This window comes from Danio rerio, chromosome 3, assembly GCF_049306965.1.
Source record: "Danio rerio strain Tuebingen ecotype United States chromosome 3, GRCz12tu, whole genome shotgun sequence".
NCBI lineage: Eukaryota > Metazoa > Chordata > Actinopteri > Cypriniformes > Danionidae > Danio > Danio rerio.
The window spans coordinates 19,243,542-19,264,128 of record NC_133178.1 but is presented as its reverse complement, the minus strand read 5'-3'; the positions used below and the strand labels follow the sequence as shown (position 1 = coordinate 19,264,128).

Here is a 20,587-nt window from a genome sequence, read left to right as displayed (position 1 = left end):
CAAATGGTGTATTTTAGTGCTTGTTGTCTGGTGTACTTCCAAGCTATCTATTTTGTACTTTTTAAAATGCATTTATGTAACTGCTAATTAGGTATTATGCATTTTTTGGTTTCTCCATATTGGCATAGTAAACACAATTATTGATTTAATAATAAAAAACAACACAAGGAAATGTATTTTCTTTTCCAAACTGGCAGAAATGCTGTCAATGCCAATAATGGATGTACCAACCATTATCAGTGCCATTCAGTAAATGAGTTTATTATAATCTGTGCTAATACTTCCGGTGGCTGAACATCTCTGCTATGTTCATCTGAATCTGCATCTCGCACACGTTGTGTGTCAAAAATAACATCTGTCTGTAATTGTCGTGGGCTTCCTCTCCGTGTGCTCCGAAGGTTGTGGTGTTGTTCCTGATTTCACATCTCACAGCATGTTTATTAAACTCCCAAAGGAAGAGTTGGTGTTACGCTTCATGCTGCATGGGCAGGTTTTATGGCATTACTTATTTAAATGTCAGAGTTATTAATGCTCAAGATGAACTTCAAAATCATGATATGTCTCTTAAGCTTTTTATTTTTAGTTTCTCAGGAATATTAATTTTTATAGTGTATTTTTGTGATTTATTTGTTGTATGTCTCACTTCTTTTTAATCAAATATGCTTATACCGTATATAGCACACAGAAGTTTTATATTTCAGTTTTGGTGCTGTTTTGTGTGCTGGATTTTTCAGATTTTCTCCTAATAAGTCTGGTTAGTTCCAAACAGTGTTGGGTGTAATAAGTTACAAAATATTGAGAGTAATAAATACCTTTTAACTAAAACGTTAAGATATTACTTTTAATTTTTAGGTAATTTAAATACAGTTACTTAATATATGCTTGCCTAAAATACTATGTAAAAATTCTGTATGTAATTCAAAGTAAGTGTAATTAAAAAGTATATATATATATATATATATATATATATATATATATATATATATATATATATATATATATATATATATATATATATATATATATATATATATATATATATATGAGCAATATCACACTCGTAGCAGTGTGATATGGCTGTATATCTGCACTGGTGGGAAGCGTGCCTTAGTGCCCCCACCAGTGCCGATATACAGCCATATCGCACTGCTTCCAGTGTGATAATGGAACTACTTTCTTCCGCGTTGTATTCAAATCATAAGCTGACAGTTAAACAGCTGAGAAAGCATTTTTTAAACTTTAGATCCATAGTGTTTGCTTTTTGCTGGCTGTAAGTGGGCGGAGTAATACACAAAGGGTAAAGAGGCTGTGCGGGTGCTGATATTTCTTAAATATATAATGGCTATCAGCCAATCAAATTTAAGAACCAGACAGAAGTGTTCTGTCTGGTTCTCGAATCTGACTGTCTGATAGCTGTGATATATTGAAGTAATATACTTATAGCACCCGTGCAGCCTCTTTACATACAGTATATAGTGTCTTTCCAAAAGCAACACTATTTATATGTTATGATAATACATGTTCAATGAAGTGTTTTTGTGTGTTTTGGAAGTGTATTGTGTAACAAAATTTTTGACACATGCTTAAGAAATCAATGTTAGTTTATAATATGTATGAAATATAGTGTCATTATTACTTTAAAACATTGCGTGTTTTGAGACATGTTTGTTAATTATTTTATATAGATGTAAAAAGTTTCAGATTTCCTTCAGAAGCCTTCAGAATTAAATAACTAATAAGAGTTGAATTATGTATGCTTTCAGATTTGTAAGAATTTAAAGTAGTATTCAAATGAATTAATTAAATTAATTTGTAAGTATTTAGGTTACTTTTGAGACAGAGTAACTAGAAAGTAATTTCAATACAATTTTAATGATGTAATTAGTCATGAATTAAATTTCTGTACTGTGGTAACTTACCCGACACTGGTCGTAAACCCCTTAGTGTCTTAGATTCTGGAGTTGACTGACAGAAAAACTGACTCTATAGTGTCGACAATGATAAAGTTAGAGGCTCTTTCTCAAGTGTCGGACAATACATTTTAAGTTGTTTATCAGTGACAGACATGGAGCAGCTTTTATATTGCACTTAGAAAGGGCTTTCGTGACCTCCAAAACAAGATAAACCAAGAGTGCGAGGAATAACAACTTGACAAAAACTTTCTTGCTGAGATCTTGAGAAAACAACTTATGTTAAGGTCACAAAATAATAACAGTAAGACAGAAATAAATAATAAAGCACAGCATCTGAATTAGATCTTCTGTATGGCAGCTTTTGAACCTAAAAAAATATCGATCAGGTTTCTTCAATGAATGTTTATGAATGATGGCTTTTACAGAACAATAAGAAATGAACAGAAAGAAAAATGTATTGTGTCAAATTCTGTCACTCTCTTATTGATCAGATTACATGCAGAAAGCTCACTCAAAAATGAAAATACACCCACCTACCCACCACGTACTCAACAAAAAGTGGATTATTTTTCTGCAGTATACAAATGAAGATATTTTGAAGAATGTTGAAAACTTGTAGCCAATGATTTCCATTGTAGGAAAAAAAAGTTGCTATAAGGTAGTCAATGGCTGCCTTTTTTAACATTCTTCAAGGCATCTTCTTTTGTGTTTAACAAAAGTAAACTATATCCTGGGGTTACCAAGTCTACAGTTTTCTATTTGAATTAATTAAAATTTGTTGCGGACTGTTTTATTCTGCTAAATGTTTGACATATTGAATGAATTGTAGTTACTTTGAAACGTTTTACTGTACCTAATCAAAATTTTTACCCTTGATAAAAAAGATGGTGAAACATGGTAAGCATTATTTTGTGAGGAAATATTAGAGTGTGGAAAGACACTTTCTATATTGATGGATAATTGAGCGCACAGGCATTGCCGACAAAGAGTGTGTCTTTTTGTGCATGGAAATGTATTATCCCTGTTAAATTTGATCTAATCCATGTCCTATATTTTATAACATTTTATCTTACTTGTTTTATTTAGGCTAGAATAAAAGCAGTTTTTAACTTTTTAAAAAATCATTTTAGGGACAAATTATAAGCTCCTTTAAGCTTATTTATTTACTTTTTTTTTTTTTGATAGTCTACAGAACAATTTATCTTTATACAATAACTTGCCTATTTACTCTAACCTGCCTATTTAACCTAATTAACCTAGTTAAGCATTTAAATGTCACTTTAAGCTGAATAGAAGTGTCTTGAAAAATATCTAGTCAAATATTACTGACTGTCATCATGGCAAAGATAAAATAAATCAGTTTTTAGAAATGAGTTATTTAAACTATTATGTTTAGAAATGTGTTAAAAAAATCTGCTCTCTATTAAACAGAAATTGGGGAAAAAATTAAACGGGGGCGAATAAATCTGACTTCTACTGTATATATGTGCATAGTAACTGCAAAAGTATGTAATCTACAGAAAAAAGTCAGTTGATTTACATTTGAAATAATATCCATTGTAAGATTTGGGTTTTGACAAATAGCCAGTAAAATAATTTTTTCTTAAACATAATTTTTGAAGAAATAGATACGTGTAAGTATTTTGAAGATCAATAACCTTATCAGTTATCTTTTTTTTTTATCTGATTTGTACCTTAAATACATACTTGCTGTGAAATAGCAAGCATTTTACTCTTAATAATATACAAATATAGTGAGAGTGATTTATATATTTTATATAAAATTTATCTTTATAAAGTTTTATGTATGTATTTATTTAATTACATTCATTTGTTTTCTTTTCGGCTTAATCCCTTTATTAATCTGGGGTCAACACAGCTTATAGTATCACACCACACATGGTTTTCTAAATTGACCTATGTTTTTTTTTTTTTTTTTTTTTTTTAGAAATATATGGCTAAAATTATTACCACTAGCAGAATTATAGTTATTAATGTGTTCATGATTTTCTTTTTTAATTTATAAGTGCTGTAATTTACTGAATTATCATTGTTACCATCACAGTTTTGAGATTTGGGTCAAAAATGTAAAACATGTAATAACAGAAGTTCTTATAACTAGAGGTCCATGGAAGACAAATAAACATTTAACCATTTATCCCATTTTAAATAATGACAATACTAATTGTATAGATTTTTGTTATGTGTAACAGTGAAAATGTTCCAACAAATATTTGCAACAAAATGCTCCAACAAATATTTGAAAATATATTAATTAAAAATGTATTACACAAGTTTAGGACTCGTTTGTGTTTTTTAAGACAGCACAGTTAAGTTGTTTTTGTTAACTGGACAGCACAACGTAGTCACGAGAAACACATGCCAACTGTGTTTTAGATGTTTAAGGTAATATGTTTTTTTTTATGATAACAAATCTTTAAAAGTACTAACAGTTATTTTCAAAGAAGAAACCATTTATATTGCTTTGAGTGATGTGAAAAACAAATATTACAAATGGGCGTTGCCATATTTTGAATTTTTATGTTATATGTTATTGGGCTAGTTTTATTGGCTATTGGGGTGGCACAGTGGCTCAGTGGTTAACATGAAGGTTACTGGTTTGAGTCCCGAATGTGCCAGTTGGCGTTTTTGTGTGGAGTTCACATGTTTTCCCAACACAATCTCACGGCAATTCGTAACTTTTTAATTTATTGGCTTATTCGTATGAATTCGTACGATCTAATTCGTACAATTCAGTACGATTTGCTTATCCCCCAATGACGGTTGGGGTTAGGGGTGGGGTCAGGTGCCACGCCTCCTTTTTAAAATCGCACCATTTCGTACGACTGAACTCGTACAAATTCGTACGAATTAGCCACTAAACTGGCAAAACGTTAAATACTTAAGTTTTCTCGTGAGATCAGGCTGGTTTTCCCTGAGTTCACATGTGTTTTCTGACAGTGCTTCGGTTTCCCCAACAGTCCAAAGACATGTGGTATAAGTGAATTGGGCTAACTAAATTGGCTGAGAGTGTATGGTTTCTCAGTACTGGGTTGCTGCATAAAACATATGCTGAAATAGTTGGTAGTTCATCCCACTGTGGCGACCCCTGATAAATAAGGGACTAGGTAGAAGCAGAATGAATGATTGGCCATTGGGGCTAGTTTTGAGCCATTTTTCACTGTAATTTTGCTGCAAAAACCAGGCAACCCTGGATCTATCCTTTTAATTTACAATTCTTACATGACAATAGACTGTGGCATCATCCTAACTCAAAACTCTGGTCTGATATTCACTTATTATTCAATGCATACATTTTGACAAATATATTTCAACTACTCAATCCCTCAGTCTTTTTTATCGACCTCCAGTGTTTGTCGCACTCCTGCCCTTTATAACATGTTTACCCCCTCTTATCTCTGTCTCTTATCATTCTTTCCTCATGCTTCTCTCTCTGTTTTGTTCTCCGCTGCCGTGTGATGTGCTGTAGGGCGCCACCGCTGGTTTGTTTTGAATGATGTTATTAACGTTGGGTTGAGCGGGAGCACACAGCCCAAATTAGAGCAGTTTCATCACTCTCTCCAAGGTTATCCTCAGGCAGGCTGTGCAAGAGGCCGGATTGGGAGAGGATGAGAGAGAAAAAAAGAGGGGAGAGGGTGGTTAGAGATGTGAAAGAACAACAATATATGGATAAAAAACGACCAAGAGAACAGAAGGGGGAGCTGAAGCCGCTGACAGATACGACGTTGTAATCTGCTTTACGACGACATCATTTAAGCTCATTTGCATGCTATGGAATGTCAGCTTTAATTGTGATCCTGAAGAGATTTACTGTCAAATTTGCAGAGAAAGAAGAGAAAGTGAAAAACGGCAAAAGTTTAGACATTTTGAGTTCACGGTGATGCTGTTTAAGTGTAATTTATTGCACTGTTACACTGTTTGAGTAATTCTGTCATCCTCTTATCCGTGTCCCTGTGGACTATTGCCTCCTGTTTTCCCCGTTTCTTGCCATGGGCATCGAATACAAGTATGCAAATGGAGCGATAACACTGGCTTTCATGTGAAGCTCATGTCATCCCCCCTGTCAATCAGAAGTCAAAACAAGACGAGACCTGAGACGACACTCACTTTAGCCCTCTGAGCTCGCAAGCCAAAGTCAGTGCTTTCCTTCTAGTTTATTCAGTTTTTTTTTTTGTTTGTTGTTGTCAGATGTCAGAAAACCACAATAAATGCCACCATTGTCATCCATACACTATATCAATATGACACACATGTAAAATAAACAATGTAAAAAATCGAGAAATAAACCAGAGAAAAGTCCACTGTATGTCTGACATGTAATACAGCTTCATCCAGTTCCCGGGAGTTGGATTATTGTATATATATATATATCTGTGTTCATATATATATATATATTTTTTCATATATTTATTTATATATTTATGTGCAGTATAAGTCTGTTCAGTACATGTTGTGCCACTCATCTCATTATACAATTTGTTGCTTCCAGAGGCCCGCTGTAGCTCAGTTCTGTTTCTCGGGATTGACCAGGTGTCCAAGGCTTCGTCCAAGCCCGACAGACCAGCCAACTGAACAGTTTCTCCACTTCAACTTTTATCCTTGGCTTGGCAACGGCCAGCAGTGCGTGACAGTGTAGTCTGCTTATCCCTCTTCTGCAGTCAGAGGGAGATTCTGAGACATTTCCCTTGGATATACGTAATGCTAACTGTTGCTGTGCATGGGAATAAATATGTTTAGTGGTCAGCTTTGTGGGTAAGTAGCATTAAAAATGCTACCTCAAAGGATTAATTCTCTTCCAGAATACATATTTCCTGATAATTCAAGGATAAATCATCCATTTCTAATTTTCATTTTTTTTTTTTTTTTTTTTTTTTTTTGGAGGAAATCATTTGGTAACACTTTAATTGGATGGTCCATTTGAGTATTAGTAGACTGTCTGCTTAATATCTGTTGATGTTGCTCTTTCAACAGATATTTAACTGACTATAAGGAGCTTTGACATGTCTCTTTTGTCTCTAACACAAACCCTAACCCCAACCTAATAGTCTACTTATAAACTAATGAGAATTAGTTGGCATGTAGATGCATTGTAACTTAAATTTAACAAACGGACCATCTAAATAAAATGTGACAAATCATTCCAGGTTTCTCTCTGTGGTGGGGTTTCTATGATGCTCATTGGTTTGAACTTTCAAATTGCAGTTTCAATACAGTTTAAAAGCCTGAAATTGTCTTTGAAATTCTATATTTTGACCATGGATTGCAAAACTATGTTATGTTACTCGGGTATATTTAAAAAAAATATAATGCCATGATGTAATGCATGACATATTGCATTACATCATGGTCACAAGCCTCTTCAACTACATTAAAGCCTATTGACTTGATATATAACATGCAGTTAAAATGATGCACTTAAAGCCTATGCGATAGCATTGTTGTGATTTGTTTTATGTAAACATATGTAAGCTTTTTAATTTTGATAGTTTTATTTAATTTAATTATTTTAAATTGTTATTTAAATGTTTAAATAATCATGTTCCTGTGGTGTTTTCAGATCTAATCAGTAGGCATCAAACCTCTCAGAGTCACACGAGCGACTGCTAATGGTGACTGTCTAATGCCAAAGTGTGAGACCTCTTTCGATCAATCTGTTTTTTCTGTTAAGGGAGCAAAATTGTGGAATGATTTACCTGTTAGCCTAAAATTGGAAAGTATTCTAAATATTTTTTGTAGTGTTCTTAAAAAGTAATTAAAACAAACAGAAGTGTTGGCACAAATAGTCTACTATTAGTTTGTTTGATCTTTGCTTTTGCCTTACAGTAATTGTATGTAAATAATTATAATGTTGTGTATAAATATCTATTTTATTTTTTATTTTGTCAAGCCTCCTGTAAACAGGTGTTGAGAATTAGCAAGTCTGCTAAAACACTTAAACAAATGCAGTTGGTTGTCCAGTGTAGTTGTGATGTCCATGTCAAACAAACAAACAAACAATAAATAATAAAAATAAAATAGCAATATCATGTTTCTTAAAGACAATTAGAAAATTGCCTGTCATAAATATATCAAAATCAGGATTGACATTGGCAAGAACTAAATTTGGACCCTTTTTAATATGATTTTCTTAGTAATTTAGATATTTGAAACTGCTAAATTATTTTCCAATAGTTAACTCAAAAATATATAGTTTTTGTTGTTCGTTCAAACTACTTATGTAAAATGAGCTGAAACAACACAATTCTTGAGATTTTGTTGGGACAACTTCATTGTTTTATGTTCAATCCACTTACATTTGTAATAAAGTTAACTTATTTCCTTCATGTTGTACAAAACACAAATTGATTGTGTGGAACCCAGCATTTCTTAAAGTGTTGTACTCTGAAAAAAATGATGTCTGCAAAATTGTTGCAAATAATTTAAAAATGCTGCATTTAAACAAACAAATTAAATTTAGTAATGTTCAACTTAATTTGTTTGTTTAAATTCAGCCCAAATAAATTGTTTACAAAAACTTAACTTAAAAAAATGTAGTAAATCTAAGGAATCATTTTTAAATATTTTTTTTTTTCAGTGTATCTCAACCAAAAATTGTCCTATTCTAGTAAAATATTTATCAATGAAAAGCTTTTTTCACCTTTCGGACAATGCATAGGTCTCAACTTCCAAAAATTGGCACTTATTACTGCTTTTGTGATCTATGATCCCATATACTTTTTGGTAGATTGTTTGGTAACACATTTATGTACCAATCTATTAACAAGCGATTTATTTTTGGGCTCACACGGAATCTGGAAACACAGAAATATGCAGATTTCCACAGATTTTTAGCCCATCATCGAGTCTAATTATTTATTCAGTTTAAATTAATTTCAGTAATATTATTGACAAATATGAAAGTGTTCATAAGATTTATTTACAATACCGTTTGTAAAGTAATACTTTATAGACTTTTAGTAGACAATAAATGAGAAACTTGCTTTTTTTACCAATTAAGTGGATCTCATTGGATTTGCATTGTAAATATTAAATAAACATTCAAATTATTTTTTTTTTATATATTAGCTTTTTAGTTATGATACTTCCAAAATCATTCCACATAAATTCGCTGATTTATTTTTCATTATTACCCACCTATTTTTATTAAATTGGTTGATTATTAGTACTTATAAAGTATATAATCTGCATGATTTTTTCCTACATCCCTAATTCAGTCCAACACCTTAACCCAATTTCTACCTAATAACGAATAATAAGCAGCAAGTATCATGTTTACTGAGCTAAAAGTCACAGTTAATGTCAAGAATTGTAGCTTAAAATAAAGTGTGACTGATTGTTTCACTAGATAAGACCTTCATTCCTCAGCTAGGAGCTATTTGAAGCTTTACTGAAACTGCAATTTGGAAATCCAAACATTGAGCACCATAGAAGTTTACTATATGGATAAATGTCCTGTATGTTTTTCCCAAAAACCTTAATTTCAATATAACGTAAGAACGAAAGAATTGAAAATCTGTGCAGGACAGTTGTGCTCATGTCCAGCAGCTAAATGTAGACATATATTTTTCAGTAGCTATGTTGCAATCCACCTAATTTAAGTCCATTTTAGAGTATCAAATAAAAAATTGTTAAATGGAAATGGCAAGGTGTGCATACATTTTTAAAATCTGCATGAAAAGCTGAGCAGGATAAACATTTTATATAATTAGAATTAAAAAAAGTGTATCCATCATGATGGACACACACTTACTGAATAAGTTCTAGTATGTGCATCAAAAAAGGCATGTGATTTTCTTTTAACAGATCATGTCATAACAAAAATTGGCATGATAGGACGACATCAATGGACAAACCAGCATACCGACCACACTGTAAAATAACTAAAATGTTGTTTTTCTCCTTCTAAAGTCCCTTAGACAAAGTCCAATGGGATTCAGCATTATTATCTCCTAAAGCCATTGTGGGTTTATTTTCCAACAGCACCAAATTCCTATTTTTCCTTTTTATATTTAGCGCCAGTACATCAGGAGGTGGCGATTTTGTTCTCTTTGACTTATTGGATGGAAACTGTGCTTTATTTCAAAGTGTCTGACGTGATATTCCAGTTTTGTGCATCTTTGAATGGATAAGAGATGCTGTTCTTTATCGGTTGCTGACTTTGGGCATGAACATATTTTACAGGCATCATAGTGGTTAAGTGGCATTAACAGTGGTAAGCGAATAAACCTGTAGGTTTTTGTGCTGCTTGGTTTTGCTCATGTTCTGCAGATTAATATAGACATATAGTTGTCAGTGAAGGCTTGTAAGAGAGCGCCAGGGGAACACTTAATGTTCTGCTGTTAGCGAAGAGCGAGTGCAGTGTAAAGGAGGATCCAAAGCATCCTGTGACCGTGAGAAGAGGGAAGGAAACCACTAGAGGTTTGCAGGAGAGCTTTCTTCAGGATCAGAGAGAAGGAAGATTGAATGGAAGAAAAAAAAGAGGGATGGAAGGAAGAAAGAAGCAAAGAATGAACAAACAAAGAACTGATATGGAAGAATAAGCAAAAAAGAGCAAGTGAAAAAGATCTTCATTCAGACACAAAGAGAGAATTAAATTATGAGGTGAAAAACAGAAAATGAAAGAAAATTAATCATGAGAATAATAACGAAAAATAAAAAAGACAAGAATAATAAAAAAGGATGTCAACAAACTAAATAAAAAAGAGGCAAGCTACATTTACACAACAAAAAAATGAGAGTGTAAGGAAAAATAAGTGTATGTAAAAGAAAGTGGGAATAAACAATCTAAGCAAGAAGGATTAAAATAAAAGACACAAAAGAAGAATAAAAACTAAATGATGGGAAGGAAACAAAAAGACAAATGAAAAAGACTTCAAGACCACCTGCTTTAAATGTTATCACTCGATTAAATGGGCTTTATCAGTGGTTATCAGCTGATAGATATGGGCCAGTAGGGGCCTTCTGCGTCTACTGGTTGGCTCAGAAAGCTTTTATTGTCCATCCACATGGTTAATCAGCTACTGTACACTAAAAGAGAAGACTTCAGATCCAGATCTGTTTTTACCCCTGCAGGCACAGAACGTCAACATGACATCATTCTGACATTGTACCACAACCTACCCCAACACTGTGGGGAGGTTGGATTTTGTTTGGAAATGAAAAGTTTGTTGACATCAGAAACCAATGTCAGGCCATTGTCAATGTACAAAAAATAAAATCAACCTAAAACCAACCAAATATCAATGTCCAATCATGTTACACCTTGACGTTGTGTGGATGTTACCACTATGATATCTTTTAGCGTTGGATTTTGGTCACTTTCAAACACAACCAAATATCAATACAATTAGACATCGTTATTGGACGTCAAATAAATAACGTTGTCCTTAGACACTGGCTAGACATTAAATTTTGGTCACCTGATGTCATAACCTAAATCTAACCTTATATTAACGTCTTATGGTGTTGTTTGTCTGCTGGGAATATTACTGTGTAGGTTGTGTTTAGGGTTGGGGTTGGGTTAGATGTATATATAAAATTCAATTAATGGGAAATGTAATAAATCATATAAATAATTCTGGTGGTTAATCAGCGATACTAATAGAGAAGACTCCAGATCCAGATCTGTTTTACATTACTGTGACTTTTGGGTTTAGGGTTGAGGTAGGAGTAGACGTTAATAAAAAACAATTAATAGGAAATTAAATAAATAATACAAATAATTCTTGTTAACTTCTGGCCACAGCCATATGTGATCTATAGTTGATTAACCATGTGGATGGATGATAACAGCCTTCTGAGCGAACCAGTAAGCCCAGAAGGCCCCTACTGACCCATATCTATCAGCTGACAACAACTGATAACGCCCAATCAATCGAGGGATAACATTCCAACTGGCTGTCAAGACAGAAATGAAGGAAGTAAGACTTAACAGGAGCAAAAAAAAAAAACAAGGACGGTTAAAAAAACGAACTAATGGAAAAAAAAGAAAATAAACAAAGGAAATAAACAAAACAACAGGTGGAAAAAATATGACAAAAATCAAACTGAATGGATGATATTAATGGAAAAATAGATTTAAAAATGAATGAATGTAGAAACAAATGCACAAATGAACGCACAAACATGTGGAATTGAAAACTAGAAACAAATAAATGAAGCTGACCAAGAAACAAAAAAGAAAAATGAAAGATTCCGTTAAGTTACACCATTACAAGAGCTTGTGTGTGTATGTGTGCGCGCTTCTGTGCAGGCGGTGGTGTAGTTAAGCTGCAGGAGATTAGGAAGCTCAGTCCAGAGCAGCGCCTGAGGGAGAAGAGAGCAGAGAGCTGTGAGCCCCAGCGCTCAGTTCACCAGCAGGGCAGAGCAGACATGCTGCACTGGGCAAAGCCTGGAGCACTCGCAGAGGTGTTGTATTTTCACATGTCTGCCCTGAGAATTACAGCAGACTGAGGCAAATTTGTTATGACTGGACTGACCAAACATTTCAGCGTGGTTGCGCGTTTAGGACGCAAAAGAGACAGATCAAAGCGTCACAGTGCGGATCAAACGTTCAATTACAAAAGATCAGATGCAGGCCTGTTACAGGAGTCACGGCTGATTCGTCTGCTACCTGCTTTAGCCATTCTAGGCTACAAAAATGAATGAACTGATTGATATTAAAAATTGATAATATAAGGGGGCGTTACACTGGCGCAGTGCATAGCACGATCACCTCACAGCAGGAAGTCATTGGTTCGAGCCCCGGCTGGGTCAGTTAGCATTTCTGTGTGGTGTTTGCATGTTCTCCCTTTGTTAGTGTGAATTTTCTCTGGGTGCTCCGATTTCCCCCACAGTCCAAAGTAATGCACTATAGATGAATTGGGTAAACTAAAATTGTTCGTAGTGTATGCGTGTATGTAAATGAGTGTGTATGGGTGTTTCCCAGTGTTGGCGGTTCATTCCCTGATTAATAAAGGGACAAAGCCGAAAAGAAAATGAATGAATGAATAAGCTGGGTTGGAGAATAGAGAATGAGAGACATGTCTAAAGCTGAATATGGTCTTTCACCTGATGTGTCTAAAGTTTGTCCTCTGATTTAGTTTAAATAATCACTTGCGTCCAAGATGCTAATCAAGCCTAAGTATAGATTGTGGCTTTTCAAGTGATAAACTTTAAAATATGTGGGTATTCTGACTGAAAAAGACATTTATAGTAGTTCACCTAAATATGAACATTTTTGAAGAATGTTGGAAATTCATAGTAGGAAAAACAGATACATTGAAAAAATATCCATAAATTAGCTGTTTTCTGTATTTTGTGATTCACATTTAATTTACATTTTAATTCCCCCCTCATTTATATGATCTTTCTTTCAATAACGTTTAAACTTGAAAAGTTCAAAAAAGTGGCTTATTAACACTTTTAATAGTTTAAAGCAGGCGTGGCCAAACTTTTACGAAGGGCCAAAAACCAAATAGTATTGAGAGCCGTGGACCGAAGTTGCAATTGGTAATTTCCTAATTTATTTAATAACATTTCTAAATAAATTGAAAACATTTCTTTAAATCATATTAACTAATGCAGTATAACGTTTTTTTCAATTAAAACTTATTGCAATAAAACATAAACAATTATTTATAACATGGAGTTCGATGCTGAATACACTAGTCAACCAGAATCTGCCTTTGACGTGATTTGTCACTAAAGTCTCTGCATTGTCGGCTGATAGTATGTACAATTAAACAAAATCTTATTAATTTACACAATTTAATTGAAACATTTAATTTCAGTTTGTTTTTTTTAACAGTAAAACAAACACAGGCTCACATTACATTTGAGTCGACAATCTCAAAACCATCCCCATCCTTCTCTCTCTTTTCTCATATGGGATGACGAGCCAAAACAAAGATTACCATGGGCCAACTTTGGCCCCCGGGCCATAGTTCATGCATCTCTAGTTTAATGCAATATATTGTCTAAGTTGGCATTATATATTATGGTACAAAAACCTTATAATAGACAGAAGTAAGTTTTCTGTTGTTTTACAGATTATACAGATTTTACAGATACTTATTTCTCTATTTATTATTACTTTTACATATTTCACATTATAAGTCACTTTGATCAACTGTAGAGTTGAATTTACAAAATTAAAAGTTGACAGAGCAGACATCAAGGTACCATAATGCAATTCAAAATCATAAATTAACATAAAAAACCTTGTCAATCACTAAATATGGATATTTTTTACAGTGTACTGGAAGTCAATGGGTATTGGTTTCCAATATTCTACATAACTTTTTCTTTTCTGTTGACTAGAAGAAAGAAAGTCAAACAAGTTTGTGATATTTGAAGTGGAAGTAAACAGAATTTTCATAATTGGGTGAACTATCCCTTTAAGTATAGTGTTTTTTTTTATATAAAATGATGCCTTAGTGCGATGTCTAATATAATAATTCCTTTTACAGTGCATTTCTAATACAGTGAATGTATTCATAGCGCTTCACTTTTTCCACAATTTTTTATGTTACAGCCTTATTCCAAAATGGATTAAATTCATACATTTTCTCAAAATTGTACATCTAATACCACTTAATGACAATGTAAAAAAAGGAGTTTTTGAAATTGTTGCAATTAAAAAAAAAAAAAGGCATTCTCTGTGAAGCTCTAAATTGAGCTGAGGTACATTTTGTTTCCACTGACCATTCTTGAAATGTTTCAGCAGGTTAATTGGAGTTCACCTGTGGTAAATTCAGTTGATTGGACATGATTTGAAAATGCTTAAACCTGTCTATATAAGGTCCCAGGGTTGACAGTGCATGACAAAGCACAAACCAAGCATGAGACAAAGAAATTGTCTGTAGACCTCCGAGATTGTCTCGAGGCACATGGCTGGGGAAGGTTACAGAAAAATGTCTGCCACTCTGAACGTTCCAATTAGCACAGTGGCCTCCATCATCCATAAGTGCTAGATGTTTCGAACCACCAGGACTCTTTCTAGAGCTGGCCTGCCATCTAAGCTGAGTGATCGGCGAGAAGGGCCTTAGGGAGGTGTTCAATAACCTGATGATCACTCTGTCTGAAATCCAGCATTCGTCTGTGGAGAGAGGAGAACCTTACAGAAGGAAAACCATCTGTGCAGCAATCCAGCAATCAAGCCTGTATAGTAGAGTGGCCAGACGGAAGCCGCCCCTCGCCTGGAATTTGCCAAAAAGTATCTGAAGGACTCTCAGACCATAAGAAACTAAATTCTCTGGTCTGATGAGACTAAAATTGAACTCTTTGGAATGAATGCCAGGCGTTGCACTTTGAGAAAACCAGGCACCGCTCATCACCAGGCAGCATCATGCTGATGTTTTCAGCAGAAGAACCCGGAAGACTAGTCAGGATAGAAGCAAAGATGAATGCAGCAATGTACAGAGACATCCTGATTGAAAATCAGCTTCAGAGTGCTTCATCTTCAGTTCATCTTCCAGCAGGACAATGACCCAAAGCACACCACCAAAAGATCAATGGATTGTCTTCACAACAACTCGGTGAATGTCCTTGAGTGGCCCAGCTAGAGCCCAAACCTACATCTCTGGAGAGATCTGAAAATGGCTGTACAACGTCGCTTCCCATCCAACTTGATAGAGCCTGAGGGATACCGCAAAGAGGAATGGGCAAACATTCCCAAAGACAGGTGTGCCAAGCTTGTGGCATCATATTCAAAAAGACTTGAGGCTGTAATTGCTGCCAACGGTGCATCAACAAAGTAATGAGCAAAGGCTGTGAATACTGATGTACATGTGATTTTTCAGGTTTTTATTTTGAGTAAATTACCAACAATTTCAAAAGATCTTTTTTCACATTGTCATTATGGGGTATTGTGTGTAGAAGTTTGAGGAAATAAAGGAATTTAATGCATTTTGCATTAAGGCTGTAACATAAAAAAAAATGTGGAAAAAGTGAAGCGATATGAATACTTTCTGGATGCACTACATAAGGTTTTTTTGCTATGTTATGATGCCTAATATAATCCGTTTCTCTACTGGTTCTTCTCTAAACAGAGCAATACTTTTTGAAAATGTATTTCAAGCTTCTTTGCCAGGACATTAAAACCAGTGTTGATGAGATGATATGAGTTTTCAGATGACCCCCCGCTTACATTTTGAAGTTCTTGAATTAGCATAAGAACCCTGAACACAATGACAGCATTACACAGGATACCAATTTTGCCTGTATATCAAATAATACATTTCCGATTAAAGGGAGATAAATAGATCTTTTAAGAACATGAAAAAGCCGATCTATCTGGAAGGATGTTTCAGTCTTCGCACCTCTAAATTGTGAAGCCACAGGGATATATATTCACCGTACTGAATTTAACTTCAGGCAAAGACTGTTTTCTTTTCTTCGTGTGCTTATAAAAAGCTTCTTCCCCCCAACTCTCTTGGTGCGACGACACTTTGATGTTCCATATTGTGCTTTTATGTTACTCTATTTAGCATCCTGAGTTTGTTTTTTAGTCCCTTTTTTCACGACTCACTCTCCATTTCCCCTTCTCTATATTCATTATGTCCCTTTCTCATTCGTTTGTTCCCAATCCATCTCCATGTTATGCATCACCCTTTCCCCCCTTTTAAATCCTCTTTTTTCTTATTTTGCTCTGTCATGTACGTGTACACCGCTCGTCACTGCAGACGTCACAACTCCTACTCTGTCTTTTACCTTCCACTCATGCTTTCTGACTTTTCTCTTACTTTGTTTCGTTGACGTCAGTTCCCTTGCTTTTTTTTTTTTTTTTTAGATTCACAATTGATTTGGCTTGATACATAAAAGGTTGTGTTTTGTTTAAATCCACTTGAATTTTATACTAATGATTTCCCCTGAACAATATCTATCATTAAATGATATGTTCAGTGAAGGTCAGTTTGAATGTTGTTCTCATGATCTTACATCCGGAAAAGACCTCAGCCAGGTGGCTCAGAATGTGCTGTAAGCTTTCCCATTTAGCAGTGTGATTATGCAAAATTAACATAATAATGTTTTTCTATTTTTTCTTCTTAGCTGTAAACTGGCTGACTCTGAGGGAATGCTTATGCAAGGACGAAGCAACCATGCTATCAGCAGAACAGTTATCACAGCACAAAGTCAGGATTCCTGACCAAACAAAACGTCTTTTCTGCTCTTCTGTTACAGTCAGAACAATAGAGAGATCGGGCTCGATGCAGAATCAACATCTCTTTTTCTGTGTTGTATTTTAATTAAAGTGGTTTTTGTCTTTCTCCGTGATATTAGGGAGGATTTAATCTTTCTGTGAAATCTGAAATAGGAATTCTGCACCTTTAGCATTGGTGTTTTAGTCTACTTTTTTAATATACAGTACAGAGGCGGTTTTATTACATGAATAGCTATGTCTAAATTGAAAGATGTGAATTAAATAAATGCACAAAGCAGGAATGTCATATAACAGTTATGCAGCTTTTCCACCCAATAAGTCAAAAAGAACAAAATCGTCACTTCCTGATTAACTGTGCCAAATATCAAAAGTGAAAACGTAATTTGTTGCTGTAGGAGAAACTGCGTGAATCTTTCATTAATTTAATAAATTACTTTCACCTCAGAAGACAAATGCCGAAAAGCAATGAACGCATGGTGGTGTTTGAAGGAGTGAGACAGGGAGCACAGATGCTCCTGACTATTCTGGAGGTCAATAATAATATAATAGCACTAATACTGAAACAGTTCAGGCATCTTAGAATGACCAAAACAACATTTCCGAAGTTTTACAATGTGCTTGGCCTGCTAGTTTTTCCATGCACTCACATTTTTATCATCACATGAACTCTTATAAGAAAATCACAATTTATATTTCTTATATTATTATTATTACAATAACGCACATACTGGAATTTGTTCAGTAAAAAAGTTTCCATCGTAGTCTATGCGCATCTTTTCTTATCGAATGAAAATTTTATCTCACTCTATTATGCACATACATTTTTTATGCGGATTTTCAAAATGGATGTGCATTTTGGCGTTTCCATCAACCGCTTTTTTGTGCACATATTCAAAATGTGCATAAGAATAAGTGGATGGAAATATAGCTAATGAGGCATGTTGCGTTTTAATATCTTTTGTTCTTTTATGCAAGTTAATGTGTTTCTTTTTGGCAAAAAAACAATAAGCTACAGTTGTTAAAATGCTTTATAAAGCTATTGGTTCCTATAGAACCAATATTTTTGGTTCTTCTACAAAGAACCTTTGCAATTCAAAGGTTGCTACAAACCTCATTTCTAAGAGTGTACAGCAAACCAGCAACATTTCCACCTCTGCATAGCAGCTTTAATTCCAAGAATGTCCCACAGGACACTGAGGTGCTGTTTACACTAATGCGTTTTTGTTGTAAAATGCATATGTTTTGATATGGTTTGACTCTTGGCTTGTATTTTTGAGATTTGTGAAAACAGAGAACACTGCAGACCCCGTATTAGTTTAAAAACACTGGTGTGTCCGATGGACTAAAACCCGAAATTTTCTATCCACTCACTCTCAGACTGGTGTTTTGGACTACTGCGTATCATTCCCTGATTCATTAAGCCCGTCTCATATGACTATTACAGGAACAGTAGCCTGTAAGAATGGAGACTGGCAAAATATGTGCATGCCAAGTGAGCGTGAATGGTCAAGCTTCATGTGTATTAGACTGTACAGTGTAGACAGATATTGTTTTTCTGAAATGCAATAAAACACCAGTCTGGACGAGGATTCTACAGCAGTGTTTCTCAACCACGTTCCTGGAGGATTACCAGCTCTGCACATTTTCCATGTCTCTTTAACTAAACACACCTGATTCAGATCATCAGCTCATTAGACTGAACAACCTTTAATGGGTGTAACAGACCATGAAGACATCCAAAACATGCAGTGTTGGTGAGCCTCCAGGAACATGGTTGAGAAGCACTGTTCTAAATCCTTTTATTTAAAATAAAAATGCATTAGTGTAATTACACCTGAGGTGAGCATAGCCAATCAGGCACTCTTATTTTGTTATTCTTATCTATTGATTAGAAGACACTGTGCACTAATGAGCGCAGCCAATTAGGGACTCAAACTGATGTAGCGGACACTCCCACCCTGAGCACCTGGGCCTGACCATTTGGTTTTGCATATATGTGTTTTAGCAGGTCACATTTGCCAGGATGCTTTAGAGGTTCCTCAAGACATCAACTGCAGCACATCAAATACTGTACATTCACGTTTTAGGGAACAACCTGTGATATTCGGGTCAAGAGGGGGTGTCCCATAATAGCTCAGTTATATGTCTCTGAAAAGTCTTTAGATTAGGACAACTACATCCTTCGAAACCCTTCTCCCAATGAGCATTTCTCATTGATCTTCACATCCATAATCGAACCAATCCCTCAAATTGTTGACTTCTCCCCCCCTAACTTCCCTCGTTGTCCTTCTAGTCCATTACTCCCCGCAGCTCTACCCTGAAGGTAGGTAGGGCATCTCGTTATGGTAATTATAGTCTGGACAGACCTTCTGCACCAGTCTGTAGTCTGTGCTGTAGAATGAAATGTAAATACAAATGACCTTAAAGGGTTTGGAGCAGATCCAGGAGACGTGGCTTTGTGTCTGCTCCTGGAAGCAGGTCTTGGAGGGGTCATAGTTGCAGAGCGAGGTGCGTTTGCTGCGGTCAACCTTTTCGTAGTCTATGCGGCAGTTGAAGATCTTTGAGTCTTTAGGGTAAACCACACTCTGGCGCTCCAAGTCGAACTCTACAGCCTTCACTGGTGGTACCAGGCTGACGGAGATGTTCCCCTGGCCGGTGGAATTGTGACGGAAATACACACTAAAAGTGCCGTTCCCGTGATCCACAATCTTACCCGTGATGAGCAGGTTAAGGCGCACAGTCTTGATGTTGGAGTAGAAGTCCCCCCACCCGAACATCTTCTTAAATTTGCCCGTTTTGACAATCGGGGGACGGCGCTTGACTCGGGAGTTCCCTAATGCGTCAGTGTCCGACTTGAGAAGGTCGCTACCCAGCATTTCCCAAAATTCCTGTTTGGAAAAGGGCACCGGCGAGCGGTAGGGCAGCTCCATCGTTGAAGTGTTGGCAGCACGGCCACGGCTGTGCATCATCCAGCGGCTCAGAGGAGAAATCGAACCCTGAGATCCCAGAACCCCCAGAGTTTTGGAGGAGTCTGCTGGAGAGGACGACTTTGACGTGGAGGAGGTGAAGGAAGATGATGACGAGTGGGTTTCTTCTTGTCCTAGAGCCAACTAGAGGAAAGAAAACAAGAGCAAAAGTGAGTAAACATATATTAGAGAGGAAAAAACAATGATGTGTAAAACCACAGAAATCCAAGCGAACACAAATTGTCGTAAAACGTTAATATTATGTTACATTTAGGTCACCAGCATCTAGGTACAATGTTATTTTGACGTCCAATAACAATGTGATATTTGGATGATTTTAGGCTGTGTTGGAAAGTGACCAAAATCCAACGTTAAGCAAACTTCTTAAACTAACATCATATTATTGTCAAAAACTGACTTATTCGTCAGGTAAGGCAACCAAAACCAAAACAATGCCACAATGTTGGGGTACAACTTCAATCTGATGTCATGTTGAAATCAACGTACTGGCTGGGATGTTTTACAGACAAGTTTTATAGGAACTA

The 20,587-nt window shown here is 35.3% G+C and overlaps 1 protein-coding gene across 1 annotated transcript in view; it reads right to left on the bottom strand.

The window, feature by feature from the left end:
- Positions 1-6,024: 6,024 nt before the first annotated feature.
- LOC563017 (neurexophilin-1) overlaps positions 6,025-20,587 on the bottom strand; it is a 70,540-nt gene continuing 55,977 nt past the window's right edge. The window contains exon 2 of the mRNA XM_686381.8: positions 6,025-20,186. Within this exon, the coding sequence (XP_691473.2) occupies positions 19,389-20,186 (798 nt within the window). The 3' untranslated portion in view covers positions 6,025-19,388. The remainder of the gene's footprint in view (positions 20,187-20,587) is intronic.